General features: G+C 37.7%; 1 protein-coding gene across 1 annotated transcript in view; it reads left to right on the top strand.

The window, feature by feature from the left end:
* Positions 1-17,761, top strand: part of VAMP7 (vesicle associated membrane protein 7) — a 45,186-nt gene that overhangs the window by 12,453 nt on the left and 14,972 nt on the right. Inside the window, exons 3-5 of the mRNA XM_044235112.1 lie at positions 3,423-3,480; positions 5,519-5,656; positions 8,552-8,642. Coding sequence (XP_044091047.1) covers positions 3,423-3,480; positions 5,519-5,656; positions 8,552-8,642 — 287 coding nt within the window. The remainder of the gene's footprint in view (positions 1-3,422; positions 3,481-5,518; positions 5,657-8,551; positions 8,643-17,761) is intronic.

Raw genomic sequence — 17,761 nt, 5'->3', positions numbered from 1 at the left:
TTCCAGTAACTACTTCACAGCAATTTCAAAGACTCCCTATTCTGATCCTGGAGTGGTTAGTGGTTCTGGTTCATTGGAGGAACTCCCTTGTTTTTTCTCCCTGAATCCTGGCTTTGTTCTCCAGGAGGCTCTTCCTTGTCCTTTATCATCTGGCCACATCCAAAATGGGTGTTAGGGTGTCATCTTTTGGAACTCTGCAGGTTCGGTAGTCTGCTGCCTGCTGGTATAGTTTAGAGGTCCAGACATTGTTGGGGTCAAATAATTCCAGCTTCTTGTGAGTATGGCTTAAGGCGTTTTCAAAAACTTACTAGGCTTATGGTCACTGTGTTCCTTGTCAGTTCCCAGGAAAATGCCCAGGGAAAGCACATTCAGTCCTTTCAGAGGCAAGACTGGGAAGTGGGAATATACCTTCCACTCACATTTTATCAGCCAGAAATTAGTCACATAGTCCTATCTAGCTACGAGGGTCCGAGAGTATGTAATCCAGTAAAGGTGCGATTCTAGTACAAGAAGGCTACCCTAACCCTAACCCTGATCCTGTCCTGCCCAGTATCCTCCGGAGTGAGGTGCCATCACCCAGTTTTTCCTTTTATTTATTTTAACCTTCTGCCTTGGTTTCTTTCCTATAACCATATTTCATCATCTTGATTAAAAATATCTCTTATTATTGTACATTGAAAGAAAATGTCCATTTTACTGTGAGACAGCCGTTTCCCTCTTGAAATCCAGTCTTCCCCTTGATGCTTCTTTCTTCTTTAACAACATCGCCAGCCATTCAGTTGGCTAACCCTAACACTGAAGAATCATATTTGATTTCCTCTCCAAATCCTTGCCATTGTCCTGCAAGAAATTTTTCAATCCATTCCCTTTCCTCTGTCCCCACTTGTCATAGTGTTCAGTTTAGGCCTTCATTGGTTTTCATTTTTAATAGCCTCCTCCTAACTTGCTTTTCAGCTTCTGGTTGCTCCCTCCTTAAATCTGTATTTCACATTCCTATGATTAAACTTTCTTGCTTAAAACCTATTGCTTTTAGAGTAAAGCCCAAACTCTACCTTCATAATTTTGTCCATTCCTGACCTTTCTACACTTACCTGTATAGCAGTCCTTGCCATTCTCTGACCTAGCTCTATTATTTCAAGCTTTGTTACGTATTTCATGCTTTTGGACTGTCTCTCCCCTCCCAGCCCCCTGGTAAGCTTTTGCTCATTTTACAGGTCCTAAATGAGATGCTGTCTTCATTATTATTTAATCCTTCTAAAAGGGTAATTCTGATCACATCCCTTTTCTTCAGCAGTTACTCTGTGCAGTCTAGGTAAAGTTTTTTAAATTAAATTAAATTTTTTATTTCAGTGTTCCAAGATTCATTGTTTATGCACCACATCCAGTGCTCCATGCAATCCGTGCCCTCCTTAATACCCACCACCAGGCTTCCCCAACCCCCCGCCCCCTCCCCTCTAAAACCTTCAGTTTATATCTTGGAGTCCACAGTCTCTCATGGTTTGTCTCCCTCTCCAGTTTCCCTCAACTCACATGGTAAAGTTTCTTAATGACTCCAGAGACTTTTTCAATATCTGCCCCTGCTTCCTTCTCTGGCCCCCTATCTCACTACTTTAGCTTTCAGTTTTGGTCTCCAGCCTTGCTTAGCTATTTGCATTTCAATGCTGGGTTCTTTCGCTTTTCCTATTCTTTGCAGTAGCCATTACCTTTTACTTGAATATGTTTATTTTTTTTTTAAAATCTGACTTTGCCTTTCTGAGGTTAAATATTTCCTTTTCTAGAAAGCCTGAACTCCAAGACTAGGCCAGGTGCCCTCTTTTGCTTATCTCCATAGCATCCTTTGTTTATTCATACTGTAGCACTTACCACACCATATTATAACTGCAATCTTTACTTTTTGTCTCTGTCACCCGACTGTAGATTCCTTGGTGGCGGGACCATGCCTTGTGACTTTTTGTTGTCTTTGTACTAAGTTACTTCCTAGGGTACAAATTTTCTGGAGAAAATGATGACTTCCATTTTGGACACTGTATTTAAGTTGTCTATTGTACGTCCAGTTCGATGTGTCTAATAGACAGTAGTGTATGTAGGCCTGGAGCTCAGGAAGTAGGTGAGATCTAGATTTGGGAATCATCATCATAACTGTGGTAGCTGATAAAAACAACAGGACATGACAACGGATGCCACCATCCAGGGACTGTGTGTAAGAAGAGCAGGGAGCTGGGGATGTTGGAAAACATCAATAGAGAGGGAAAGAGACTGCCACGTGAACCAGGCAAGCCTGGTGTTGGGAAATCCAGTGGAGAGAAAACACTTTTCAGAAGGAAGTGGTCAACAGTATCATGTTTCAAAGAGAACCACTGGATATGGTGATGTGGAAGTTATTGATGGAATTGACATGAACAGTTCTAGAGTAGTGGAGGAAGACATTTTGCCCGAGTTCCCATACCTCCTTATAATTCATATCAAGCCTTTATATGAACATTAAAAGTATAAATCAGCAGTACTCCTATCTGTCCAGTTGCCCAAGGTAGAAATCTGGGAGGCAAAATTGAGTTATCCTTCTGCTTCATTTCTAGTAGCCAGTTAGTCGGGTTCTGTTCTGTTTCTTCTTCTATTTCACACTCTAATCATGTGAGCTCATTTGACTGTACGAAACCCATTATGTGCTTTTTTTTTTTAAATCTTCAGGCCTTTGTGCTTGTTGGTTTTACCCTCTGGAAGATTCTTTATCTGCTCTTTACCTTGCCATCTCTCACTTATTCTTCAGGTCTTGACTCAGGCATCACTCGTTCCAGGATGTCTTTCCCATTACCCTTTGCTAAACTCTGTTAGGTGTCTCCTTTATGTTGCCAGAGCACCATATGGCCTTTTCCTCCTCCTCCTGTTTCACCATGCTGCTTGGTAATTCCCTGCACTGTGATCTTTGTGAAGGCAGGGACTGATGGTTTTGCTTACTTGTATCCTCAGCGCCCAACCCAGTAACTGGCTCAAAGTAGATGCCATACAAATGCGAGTGGTGAGTGTTTGGTAGAAAAAGTGATTCCTCTGAGATCTTAAAAGAAGGCAAGGAAGACATATGGCTCATTGGAAGTTAATCTTAATTACATGTCCCTCCTAAGATGTCATCTCTTGTAGAGGCCTTAAGAGTCCAGTTATGCTTTTGTAGCTATCATTTTAATGGGTAATGTGCATACAGTTGTGCTACTTAGGGTAGAGACTTTCTTTTAATGTCTTATATATTCGTACCAGTTTGACTTGAGAGAAACAGGTGTATAGGGGAGGAGGAGAGGGAGCATAGATAGTATCTGTAAATGATATGGTCACATTGGTAGTACTAAATTTGCTTATACATAGATAGAAGATGGAAATGAAAGAGATATTGCTTAATAACCACAGTAAGTTTTATATCTTTTATCCTACAGTTATTTGTTTCATTACATCTGCCAAGACAGGATTGTATATCTTTGTATCACTGATGATGTAAGTAACTTGAAGACATGTTGCTATTTAACTATGTGTACTGTTAATAAAGTCAGTTCTTAATTATCTTTAGTAGGTAAAGTTGATGTAATTATAACTGTCCATAGCTAGAAATTTTTTCTGTACTTTGCATTTATCATATGAAGCAGCAAGTGACAAGAAGAGTTGATGTCTGGGTATATGCAAATCAGCTCAGTTTCGGTAGAGAGTTTTAGCTTAACCTCTTGCAATTTCTGCATTTCTCCTATTGTGTAGTGAGAATTGGTCATAATTATGACCCTTTGATATCAAATGCTCTCAAAATTTATTTATCTGAAATATTAAATAGGTTATTTTATTCAATACTGAATTTTAAAATTTAAATTCAATTAGCCAACATGTAGTACATCATTAGTTTTTGATAGAATGTTCAATGATTCATTAGTTTTATATAATACCCAGTGCTCATGTCAATAGTGAATTTAATGTATGTAAGTCTGGAAAAGAAGATCATGATATGTCATGATCAACTTTGTAAACCTGTAGTTCACTTTGGTAAGTTGTTTTTTGAGTATTTGTAGATTCTAGGTTCTAGACCAAAATGCTCTGTAACTTAACAGTGCCATTAAGGTCATTTTGTCTGCTGCCCTTAGTGTCAGCTTCCTCCTAGTACATTCCCCCATGGTTGCATGGAACCACATGCTTTCTTATTTGTGTCCGGAGAAGAGGAACTGTGTCTTTTCAAATCTCTTATTGTAAGAATGAGGAAAGTTCTCAGAAGCACACGGTCCTCTCCCCATCCTTCAAAGTGAACTTCTTTTCATGTCTTAATTGGCTAGGACTAGGTTACATACTTATTTCTAAATTGAGCAACGACAAGAGACATGGAATTGACATGATTACCATAGGTCAGGGTTTTAACCTTTATTGAGTCACAGACCCCTTCGACACTCATGGACCTCTCCCAGGATGTTTTGAAATGTATGAAATACATGATTATAAACAAAACCAGTTATATTGAAGTATAGTATTCAGAGTATTTTAAAAATTGGTACAGTAATATGTATGCTTTTTTATGAATTACATTAAGTGACAAGATCTAGTCATAGGTCTGAGAACTAATAATTTTGAAGTGAAGAATATAAATGATATTTTGAGATACTGGAACTGGTGGTATGTGAAAAAAAGGTTTCCATTGGTGACAGTCATAAGTGCTGTTTGGTACTATTCTGGTTTGTTACCTACACTCAATTTAAAACTTCAGTTAAAACTTAATGTGATTTAAAAAAAAAAAAACTTAATGTGATTTTTCTTCTACTCAAGTACAAGGACCCCTTGAATTTGGACCACTGACCCCAGTGTAAGAACCCTTAGGTTAGACTAATCATCTTGGGTTAAATGGAGATTAGTGTCAACCATAGAGATCATCATAATGATTTATATCTCTAGTTTCACAGTGTTTTCTAAAATTATTTTAAAAATCCAGCTATATCTGAAATAACTGATGTGAAAAAGGCTTGGAATAGATAAGAAATATAACTACATTTGGGTTCATTAGAGTTGAGTTTTCTATTTCTTCACTGGGACCAGACAAGAGTACTTCAGTTAATCTTTTCAAGTATACCATCAATATTCAAAAAACTCAATTCAAAGTATGTATCAGTAGTGTTATCTTTGTGTGTGAAAGACCATACTATTATTATGGATTTATTAAGCATCTTCTTATATTGGGCCTTCTCACAGGTCCTGTGAAAGATATGGAGGAAGTAAAACCCAACTCTTACTCCTCAACCCAACTAACCTAGATACTGTTATCTTTAGTTGGCAGTAGTCAAATAAATATATTTGGATTGGACTCTCAGTTCTTTCTTTTATTAGTTGTTTGACCTTTGGCAAGTTACCTTTTAAGAGCCTTTGTTCTCTTATTGTAAAATGAGATCAGTGCTAGTTCTTCTTCGTGGAATCATTGCTCAGTAAGTGTTAGCTGTTCTTATGGTTGTTGTTAATCATATCATCTCTGTTTACTTTCTGATTGAACTCTGTGTTGGTCTCTTTTCAGGATTTTGAACGTTCTCGAGCATTTAATTTTCTGAATGAGATAAAGAAGAGGTTCCAGACTACATATGGTTCAAGAGCACAGACAGCACTCCCATATGCCATGAATAGCGAGTTCTCAAGTGTCTTGGCTGCACAGTTGGTAAGGTCTTTTTCAGGATATAGTATTTTGATTCATACCTTCTTTATAACCTCCAGGCACTTTGAATAGAGGGGACCCTGACCTGCAAATATATTTTTCTGATTGTGCTGTTAAATGGAAACATAATAAAACTTCCCAGATAGAAAAAATTTAAATAATCAGTGATACTATCTATGTAGTGTTCAAAGTATCTAGGAATGGGAGAAGACATTAAAGATCATCTACTTGAGCTACCCATCTAATGCATAAATCCATTCAGTATGCCAAATGGCCTCTTAACTGGTACATTAACCTTCTGTCCTCCCATGAGGCACCTGTAGTTTTTTTTGTTTGTTTGTTTTGTTTTGTTTTTTGTGGTTTTTTGTGGGTTTTTTTTTTTTTGAGTGAGAGAGAGTATGCGTGTGGCAGGGGAAGGAAAGGGGGAATGGGGGGAGAGACAGAGAGAGACTCTCAAGTAGGCTCCACACTCAGCATGGAGCCCAATGCAGGGCTCAGTCTCACGACCCTGAGTTCAAGACCTGATCTGGAACTCAAGAGTCAGATGCCTAACGATTGAACCACCCTGGCACCCCAAGGCAACTGTAATTTTTCAACAGCTTAACTTAGTCATTTGAAAGTCTGCTCATCTGTATGAATACCAAACCGTCAGCTCAGTGAAGTTCTGCATATATATACACCAGTGAAATACCACCCTTTTCAAAATGACCCTCCATGACCCTGCAAGTTCCTGATGTCCCTTTGTAGTCATTCGCCTCCCCAACACTCTGCCCCAGGCAACCACTGCTCTGTCTCTTTTCTGTCACTATGAATTAGTTTTGTCTTTTCTAGAATTTCCTATAAGTGGAAGTATGCATTACATACTCTTTTGCGTCCTGCATGCTGTGTAAGACTTTTGACACTCATTCATGTGGTGTAAATCAGTAGTTCCCTTTTTTGATAAGTAGTCTTGTATGCATGTACCACAATTTGTAATAAATTATCAGACTTTTTTCCAAATTGGTTGTGCCATTTATATTCCCCCCAGCGGTTCTAGTGTTTCTGCATTCTCGCCAATGCTTACTATGGTCTATCTTTTTAATTTTAGTCATCCTAGTGGGTGTGTAGTGATAGCTCATTGTGGTTTTAATTTGCATTTCCCTGATGACTAATGATGTTGAGACCTTTAAAAATGCTTCCCTTTTAGCCATGAAACACTTTGAGTGCAAAGAGACATATGTTCTATCTATGATTGTATTGTGAATGAGAAAAAAAGAATTATTGTAATTGAATACTTTACTTTTCACTTCTTCATGTGTTCCTTTTTAATACTTTTTGAGTGTTACACTTCTTTTTTTAAAAGATTTTATTTATTTGAGAGAGAGAGAGCACAAAAAGTGGAGGGTCAGAGGGAGAAGGAGACTCCCTGCAGAGCAGGGAGCCCCATGTGGGACTCAATCCCAGGACACCAGGATCATGACTTGAGCCGAAGGCAGATTTTTTTTTTTTTAAGATTTTATTTATTTGACAGAGAGAGATCACAAGTAGGCAGAGAGGCAAGGGGGGAGAGAAAGAGAGAGAGAGAGGAGGAAGCAGGCTTCCTGCTGAGCAGAGATTCCGATGTGGGACTCGATCCCAGAACCCCGAGATCATGACCTGAGCTGAAGGCAGAGGATTAACCCACTGAGCCACCCAGGCTCTCCAAAGGCAGATGCTTAAATGACTGAGCCACCCAGGTGCCCTGAGTGTTACGCTTCTAAATATGCATTCTTCTGGGGATGAAGTTCCTTTAAATAGTTATGTCTTTATTCAGTCAGTTCATTTGTTTCATACTTCTCACTAGAAAACATTCATATATGTGAAACTGTAAAACATCACCAACCAAAGGGCTCCTGGGTGGCTGAGTTGGTTAAGTGTCTGCGTTTAGCTCAGGTCATGATCCTAGAGTCCTGGGATGGAGCCCTGCATCAGGCTTCCTGCTCTGTGGGGAGTCTGCTTCTCCCTCTTCCTCTCCTCCTCCCTTTTACTCATGTATGTATTCTCTCTCTCTCTCTCTCTCTCTCAAATAAATAAATGAAATCTTTAAAGGAAAAAACAAAACAAAATATCACCAACCAAAAATATACCAATATATAGTCAAAGGTAAAGGGTGAGCTGGCAGCAAAACTCTCAGCTTAACCAGGCTGTCATTGGCTCCATATGTATGTGTGACTCTCTGAATAAATCTGTGCCAGGATTGTCATCTGCAGATGGGGATAATAATAAGAGCATCTTCATCATGGAGTTTTTGGGTCGGTTAAATAATGTTCTCTCTTTGAAGCATTTAGCACTGTGAGGTGACTAGAATATTGTATATTAGGGACTTGATGGATGCCTATGGATAATAGTTTCAAAATATGTACTATTAGCAATGTCTTAGATTTCTAGGTCCTATTAGAACCCAATTAAAATAGGATGCCTGCTCTGATCGCAACAGATAGAAGAATAGATGCTCAGAAGGTAGGGCAGCGTCTCCTCATCATACCCAAGAAGCGGGGAACAATTTAGTGTGCTTTTCCCTGCCTTGTTCTCCCTGCCCCAACTATGGTCTTTACTCCTTTCTTGTCTGAGCACAGATTATATGAACCTGTACTTCTTCCCCAAGAGTCTCAAGTATATATATGTATTGATATATTATTATAATACATTTATTTTATTTAAAATAAGGTGATACTTTTATACTATAACACTTACATGGTAACATTTTTTTATGCTGCCTATATTTTTCCCTAGGCCTGATAACAATTTTTAAGTGAAATGGAATGTATCTTTTGTATCAGTACAGGCATAATTCAATAGCATTCCTTACTGTCATTCCTCTTCTTTTTGTTTTTCTATTGTAAATGATGTCTGAGTAAGTTAAATCTTGTTTTCTTATAGAAGCATCACTCTGAGAATAAGGGCATAGACAAAGTGGTGGAGACTCAAGCCCAAGTGGATGAACTGAAAGGAATCATGGTCAGAAACATAGGTATGTTTCATGGCATAGTCCACATGCAAAAATGATAATAGATTACTTGATTGGGGTCACATTAGTCAAGAAAGGCTGAAATAGTACTTCCTGAATCTTACTTTTGAAAACTGTCAGCTAAGATATGGATATTACCTATCCATGATACTGACTCCTATATGAATGTTTTTTTCTTAGTACTTAAGACTTTTTCATTCTAATTTGTTAGTTGGCTTACCAAGAATAATTTCCGAGACTCTTGCAACAGTTCAGCAATTGAGAATAAAGTAGTTTTGGCTGGAGGTACTTAGGTAGCTGATGTTATCAGTAGGTACTTAAAGTATGACTCTTTGACTTCCTCAGAAAGTTTGTAGCACTTGATTGAGAGAAAGAATTGGTCCAAAAAAACTCTTGTACTCTTCAAATAATGAACTGTGATATAAATTGTCAGCCTATGTTTTGTCAGGCTCTTTAGCACATTAAAATAATCCAGAGAAATGTATCATTTATTTTTTAATTGACTATGCAATTGTATTTAGATTTAGGATGATGCTAGTTTTTTAAAAGCACTGGTTCTCAAAATGTAGTCCCTGGGCCAGCAGCATCAGCATCCCTTGGGAACCTGTTAGAAATGCAAGTTTTGGGGATCCACCCCAGAGCTATTGAAGCAGAAACTCTGTGAGTGGGACCCAGCAATTTGTGTTTTCACAAGCCCTCCAGAAGATTCGAATGCATATTGAAGTTTGAGAACCACTCTTTCTAAGGGGAATATCTCAGACAATGTCTTGTATAAAATTGGATGAAAATTATTATGTTATTGTTTTGTAAGATACTTAACAGATATTGTCAAATTTCATAAATGTCAATTCACTTATAATCTTGGATTTACTATTTGAATCACTGGTACATTTATTATTAGCATAGGTACAGGCTGTAAAGATATTTAAGAAAAAAATACTCTTGATCCCAGCATCCTAAAGGTTCATTTCCATTTTATCTTTTAAGATATATAGATAGAGATATATCTATATCTATATATATATCTTATATATCTTACCTATATATATATATATATATATACACACACACACACACATACACACACACATATATATATACACACACATATATAAAATAATAGCTTATATTCAGTTTTGTTGAGGTAATATAATATAGTGACCAAGATTTGGAGTCATATTTGCCTGAGTTTGAGTCCTGATTTCACTTCCAGCCTGCTGGTAGTCCTTGGTCAGTCCTCTGACTTCTTTGAGCTTTGTTTCCTAATCTGCAAAAAGGAGATGGTAGAACCTAAGGTCACCAGGATAAAGGAAATACTGTATGTAAAGCATCTTGTACGGTGCCTAGTACAATACTAAGAGCTGAATTATTGTTAGCTATCATTAATCTACTTTATGCTCATATAGTATTTCATTGGGTTATATTATAGGTTAGAACCATCCTTATTTTGGACACTTCGGTTCTTTTTTTTTTTTTTAAAGATTTTTATTTATTTATCCGACAGACAGAGATCACAAGTAGGCAGAGAGGCAGGCAGAGAGAGAGGAAGGGAAGCAGGCTCCCTGCTGAGCAGAGAGCCCGACGCGGGCCTTGATCCCAGGACCCTGAGACCACGACCCGAGGCAGTGGCCTAACCCACTGAGCCACCCAGGCGCCCCTGGACACTTCGGTTCTTAAGAGCAATGTTACTCCACATAATTGTTTTATAACCAAAGAGCTTGCACTGGCCTGTAAGTCAGTGCTGTGTTTCCTTCACTGAGAACATCTTGTTACGAATATGTCAGTTGGACTGAACTGTGTGCTTATGGACTTGGTTGAAGCATTAGCAAACACTCGTTAGGTAGCACTGATTTAGAGGTTTGTGTTATAATAGCAGTACTGCTATAAATGATTTTGTGCCTATTTTTCTTATTTTCTTGAGATTAAGTCCCAGTAATGAGATTAATAATCAAAAGGGAGAAACATTTTTTAAAAATTTTTATTTTCATTCCAGTTAGTTAACATCTAGTGTAATATTAGTTTCAGGTGTACAGCAGAGCGATTCAGCAGTTCCATACTGCACCCAGTGCTCACCACAAGTGTCCTCCTTCATCCCCACCACCTATGTAACATTCTCCCACCGAACCTCCCCTCTGGTAACCATCACTGAGTTCTCTATAGTTAAGAGTCTGTTTCTTCGTTTACCTCTCTGTTTCTTTTTTTTTCCCCCATTTGTTCATTTGTTTCTTAAATTTCACATACAAGTGAAATCATATGGCAGTTGGCCTTCTCTGACTTATTTTGCTTAGCATTGTAATCTCTAGCTGTATCCACATCATTGCAAATGGCAACATTTCATTCTTTTTGATGGCTGAGTAATATTCCATTGTGTGTGTACGTGTGTGTGTGTGTGTATACATATACCCCCTCTTCTACATCCATTCATCAGTTGATGGACATTTGGGCTCTTTCCATAGTTTGGCTATAGTAGATAATGCTGCTATAAACATTGGTGTTTATAGCATGTCTCCTGTCAAATCTGTATTTTTGTATTCTTCAGGTAAATACCTAGTAGTACAGTTACTGGATCATAAGGTAGTTCTATGTTTAACTTTTTGAGGACTCTCCATACTGTTTTCCAGAGTGGTTGCACCAACTTACATTCCCACCAATAGTGCAAAAGGGTTCCCCTTTCTCCACATCCTCTCCAACACATGTTGTTTCCTGTGTTGTTGATTTTAGCCATTCAACTGGTGTGAGGTGGTATCTCTTTGTAGTTTTGATTTGTATTTCCCTAATAATCAGTGATGTTGAGCATAAAAGGGAGAAACATGCAGTTCTTGATATGTTTGTCTCTTAGCTATTTGAAGTAATTTCCTTTCATTGATTTTAGTTTTAATTGTATGTCTAGATGCAGACTAGAGAATCAGCTGAATAAACTAATATTTCTTTTCTGGTTTTGTTACCAAATTTATTCATTTCACCCAAAAGTGAATCAGCCAACTACTGTATTTTTATTGCAAATGCATGAAGTTCCCAGAAAATGAAACTACTAAGTCAGCTTCTTTTAAATGATTTATTTTTAGGATTACTGAGATAATCAAATTAAAATGTAGCAAAAGCATTTCTAATCATCTCTCTTTGATTTTTAACAGATTGGTTTTTTTAACAACTTTATTGAGATAAAGTCATAGACCATACAATTCACCTATTTGAAGTATACTATTCAGTGATTTTTAATATATTCAGAGTTGTGCAACCAGTTTGGGAAATATTGCCAAGTTCAATAATATTAAACTTCTGATTTATGAAGATGAGATGTTTTTTCATTTATTTAGGTCTTCTTTGATTTTTTTCAATGATATTTTGTAGCTTTTGGCATATAGATCTTACATGCCAAAGACTGCTTGACCAAGTGTTGGACCATCTCCTCTGAGCCCTCTATTTGACTAGGCCTGATTCTTGGGCTGTGTCCCAGGTCTACCTGAGCCAGTCTTAAGTTAATCCCCTACCCTTGATATCTGATCACCTTTGATAGCTGATCAGGTTCCTCATCCTCTGCCTTTGATGAATAAGTCCTTGGCTTGCCTTTAGGAAGATTATTTTAGGGTAGTTTAGACCTAAGATAAATAAAAGGGTAGAACATTACCCTTGATTTTTTTCCTCAGTAATTTTTCATCTACTGACTACCCCTTTACTCTGCTTGTTGGCTAATAAATCCCCCTTTGTTCTTGTTTTTTTATTTATTGAGATACAATTTACATAAACATCATGTGATTTAAGGTGTACAACATGTTGATACATATATATATATATATATATTGCAGTATGATTACCACTTTAGCTTTTAGCTAACACCACTATCATATCATATCAATTGTCATTTCTTTTTTTGTGGTGAAAACATTTAAGATCTAGTCTCCTAGCAATATTGAAGTATATAATACAGTATTTTTTAGTATAATTGGTGCTGTACACTGGATCTCCAGAATTTATTCATCTTCTAGTTGCAATTTTGTACCCTTTAACAACACTTCCCCAGTTTGTCCATCTCCCAGCACCTGGTAACCGCCATTCTGTTCTCTGTTGCTACAAATTTGGCAGTTTTAGATTCTTATATTACTTATAAGTAATATATAATACATGTCTTTCTCTGTCTGGCTTATAGCACTAAGCATAGTGCCCTCAGGATCCATCTGTGTTGTCACAAATGACAGGGTATCATTCTTTTTTGTGACTCAGTAATATTCTGTTGCATGTATATATACTTCATCTTTTTAGACATTTATCCATTGATGGACACTTAGGTTGTTTTTGTATCTTGGCTATTGAGAATAATGCTACATTAAGCATGGGCATGCAAATGTCTTTTCAGTATCCTGTTTTCATTTCCTTTGGGTATATACCCAGAAGTAGAATTGCTAGATCATATTATAGTTGCATTTTTAATTTTTAAAAAATATTTTATTTACTTATTTGACAGGGCACGCACAAGCAGGGGGAGCAGCAGAGGGAGAGGGAGAAGCAGGCTCCCCGCTGAACAGGGAACCCGATGCTGGGCTCAATCCCAGGACCCTGGGATCATGATCTGAGCGGAAAGCAGCCACTTCACCAACGGAGCTACCCAGACACCCCGTATTTTTAATTTTTTGAGGAGCCTTTATACTATTTTCCATAGTGGCTGAACCAGTTTATATTCCCACCAACAGTGCATAAGGGTTTCCTTCTCTCCACATCCTCACCAACACTTGTGATTTCTTGTCTTCTTGATGATAGCTATTCAAACAGGTGTGATATCCACAGTATCTCATTGTGATTTTGATTTGCCTGTCCCTGAAGATTAGTGATGTTGAGCAACATTTCATGTGTCTGTTGGCCATCCGGATGTCTTCTTTGGAAAAGTGTCTATTCAGTTCCTTTGCCCATTTTTAATAAGTGTTTTGTTGTTGTTGTTGTTGTTAACTGAGTTGTATGGATTCCTTATTTTAGATATTAACCCCTTATCTAGTATATGGTTTATAAATATTTTCTTCCATTCTGTAGATTACCTTTTCATTTTGTTGATTGTTTATTTTGCTGGTCAGAAGCTTTTTAGTTTGATGTAGTTCCACTTGTTGAGTTTTGCTTGAAGACGAGTGTCAAAAACCTTCTCCTTTGTGTTTTCTTCTAGGAATTTAATAGTTTTAGTCTTGGAATTTAAGTCTTTAATCCATTTCAAGTTATTTTTTGGAAGGTGTTGTAAGGAATCCAATTTTAGTTTTCTGCATGTGGTATCCAGTTTTCCCAGCATTATTTGTTGAAGAGGCTGTCTTTTCCCTAGTGAGTATTCTTGGCTCTCTTGTGACATCTTAGTCAGTGATGTATGTGGGAGTTTGTTTCTGTGATCTCTGTTCTGTTGCACTGGTTCATGTGCAACATGTGTTCATCAGGGATATGTGCAACATGTGTTCATCAGGGATATTGGTCTATGGTTTTCTTGTGTTCCTGTCTGGATTTGGTGTCAGAGTAATGCTGGCCTTATAAAATGAGTTTGGAAGTATTTCCTGTTTGGTTTTTTTGGAAGAGTTTGGGAAGGTTTGGCATTAATTTTGCTTTAAATGTTTGGTATAATTCACCAATGAAGCCATCTGGTTTTAGGTTTTTCTTTGTTAGGAGGTTTTTGGTTACAGATTGAGACTCCTTACCCATTTTTGGAAAGTTCAGAATTTCTATTTCTTCCTGATTCTGTCTTGGTAGGCTTTATGTTTCTAGGATTATATCCATTTCTTCTTTATCCAGTTTGTTGTCATGTAATTATTCATAAGAGTCTCTTATGATCCTGTGTATTTCTGTAGTATCAGTTGTAATGTCTCCTATTTCTGATGTTATTTGAACCTTCTTTTTTCCCTTAGTCTAGCTAGAGGTTTGTCAATTTTGTTGATTCAAAAAAAAACCCCAGCCATCAGTTTTGTTGATCTTTTCTATTTTTCTGGTTTCTATTTCATTAATTTCCACCTTGGTCTCTCTTTATTTCCTTCCTTCCACTATCTTTGGGCTTAGTTTTTTCTTGTTTCTGGTTCCTTTTGATTTTTTTCTTTAATCCATTGTTTGTTCAGGAGTGTGTTATTTAGCTTCCACATATTTGTAGATTTTCCAGCTTTCTGCTTGTTGATTTCTAGTATCATACTACTGTGGTTGGAAAAGAAACTTGGTATGATTTTCTTCCTAAAATTGTTAAGACTTGTTTTGTGTCCTATCATCTGACGTATCCTGGAGAATGTTCCCTGTGCACTTGAGAAGAATGTGTATTCTGCTGCTGTTGGATGGAATGTTCTGTGTATGCCTGTTATGACCACTTGTATGGTTTAAGTCATGTTTCCTTGTTGATTTCTGTCTGGATGTTAGCCATTGCTAGAAAGAGGTGTATTGAAGTTGCCTGCTATTATTGTATTATTATCTTCCTTCAGATCTGCTAGTATTAAGATACTTAGGTTTTGGGGGGTTTTTTTGTTGTTTTTTTTTTAAGATTTTATTTATTCATTTGACAGAGAGATCACAAGTAGGCAGAGAGTCAGGCAGAGAGAGAGGGGGAAGCAGGCTTTCTCAGCAGGGATGCTGAGGCAGATGCGGGGCTCAATCCCAGGACCCCGAGATCATTACCCAAGCCGAAGGCAGTGGCTTAATCCACTGAGCCACCCAGGCACCACAGATACTTAGGTATCTTAATATGTAAGTATCTAACCCTGATATTGTGTGCATATATATTTATTTTTTTGAAGATTAAATTTTATTTTAGAGAGAAGGAGAGTGTGAGAGTGGGGGGTAGGGGCAGAGAGAGAGGGAGAGAGGGAGTCCCAAGCAGACTCCCTGCTGAGCACAGAGCCCAATGTGGGGCTCAATACCATAATCCTGAGACCATGAACTGAGCTGAAATCAAGAGTTGGACGCATACTTAACCAACTGAGCCACGCACACCCCTGTGTGCATATATATTTAAAATTGTTGTATCTTCTTAGTGAATTGACCGCTTTAATATTGTATAATGACTGTATTTATCTTTTTTTTTAAGCATCTTTGGTGTACCTTCTTATTTTATCCCCACTTTCTTTTGGTTTCCACGTGAATGGAATATCTTTTTCCATACCTTCACTTTAAGCCTATGTGTGTACTTAAATCTGCATTGAGTCTCATGTAAGTAGCATATTGTTGGGTCTTTTTTATTTTTAATCCTTCCATCACTCTGTGCCTTTTGATTGGTGAACTTATTACAGTTAGAGTAATTTTTACTAATTCCATTTTATTCATTGCTTTCTAGATGTTTTGTTATTTTGTTGTTCCTTTTTCCTTCCATTTCTGCCTTTTTATTTTTTCCTTTTATTTCCCCGCCCAGAACATACATACATATATATATATATATGTATGTGTCTGTGTATCCCAGAAAATATCAGTAAGTTTTAATTGAGATGTAGTTGACACACCATATTACTATGTTGGATCACTATGTATTTTCCCCTTAGGACCGCCTTTGCTGTATCCCATAGGTTTTGGACCGAAGTGTCTTCATTCTCATTGGTTTCCATGAATTGTTTCAGTTCTTCTTTGATCTCCTGGTTGATCCAAGCATTCTTAAGCAAGGTGGTCTTTAGCTTCCAGGTGTTTGAGTTCCTTCGGAACTTTTCCTTGTGATTGAGCTCCAGTTTCAAAGCATTGTGATCTGAGAATATGCAGGGAATCATCTCAGTCTTTTGGTATCGGTTGAGTCCTGATTTGTGACCCAGTATGTGGTCTATTCTGGAGAAGGTTCCGTGTGCACTTGAGAAGAATGAGTATTCTGCTGTTTTAGGGTGGAATGTTCTGTATATATCTATGAGGTCCATCTGGTCCAATGTGTCATTCAATGCTCTTGTTTCTTTATTGATTTTCTGCTTCGATGATCTGTCTAGTTCTGAAAGAGGCGTGTTAAGATCTCCTACGATTAGTGTATTCATATCAATATGACTCTTTATCTTGATTAACAGTTTTCTTTAGTAATTGGCTGCTCCCATATTGGGAGCATAGATATTTACAATTGTTAGGTCATCTTGGTGGATAGTCCCTTTAAGGATTATGTAGTGTCCTTCTGTATCTCTGACTACAGTCTTTAGTTTGAAGTCTAATTTATCTGATATGAGAATCGCTACCCCAGCCTTCTTTTGAGTCCCATTGGCATGAAAGATGCTTCTCCACCCCTTCACTTTCAGTCTGGGTGTATCTTTATGTTCAAAATGGGTCTCTTGTAGACAGCATATGGATGGGTCCTGTCGTTTTATCCAATCTGCAACCCTGTGCCGTTTTATGGGTGCATTTAGGCCATTCACATTGAGAGTGATTATTGATAGATACGTTTTTATTGACATCGAGTTACCTTTGAAGTCTTTCTTTCTGCAGACTGTCTCTATATTTCTGTTCAATGCTATTCTTGGGATTTTTCCTCTTTTATAGAACCCCCCTTAATATTTCCTGCAGTATCGACTTGGTGGTTGCATAGTCTTTTAAGCCTTGCCGGTCTTGGAAACTCTTTATCTCTCCATCCATTTTGAATGTCAGTCTTGCTGGATAAAGTATTCTTGGCTGCATGTTCTTCTCATTTAGTGCCCTGAATATATCTTGCCAGCCTCTTCTGGCTTGCCAGGTCTCTGTGGACAGGTCTGACGTTATTCTGATGGGCTTCCCTCTGTAAGTAAGGAGCCTCTTTGCCCTGGCGGCTTTCAAGAGATTATACCTACAATTATAATTTCTCAATTTGACTATCAGGTGTCGTGATGTTTTTTTGGAGTGTATAATCTTGGGTGGAGACCGTTCAGCCTCTAGTACATGAACGCTGGTTTCATTCGCGAGATTCGGAAAATTTTCATGAAGGACTTGTTCCACGATATCTTCTAGACTTCTTTCTTTCTCCTCCCCTTCAGGAATTCCAATAATTCTGACGTTGGAACGCTTCATGGCATCATTTATTTCCCTGATTCTGCTTTCGTGGGATCTAAGCTGTTTGTTCCAGGCTTCCTCCTGATCCTTTCTCTCTATCTGTTTGTCTTCCCGATCACTAATTCTATCTTCTGTCTCAGTTACCCTAGCTTTGAGAGAGTTTAGATTAGATTGGAACTCATTGAGAGCATTGTGGACCT

This window comes from Neovison vison, chromosome X (assembly GCF_020171115.1).
Source record: "Neovison vison isolate M4711 chromosome X, ASM_NN_V1, whole genome shotgun sequence".
NCBI lineage: Eukaryota > Metazoa > Chordata > Mammalia > Carnivora > Mustelidae > Neogale > Neogale vison.
Note: the sequence above shows the minus strand (reverse complement) of the source record. Positions and strands in the feature narration are given on the sequence as shown.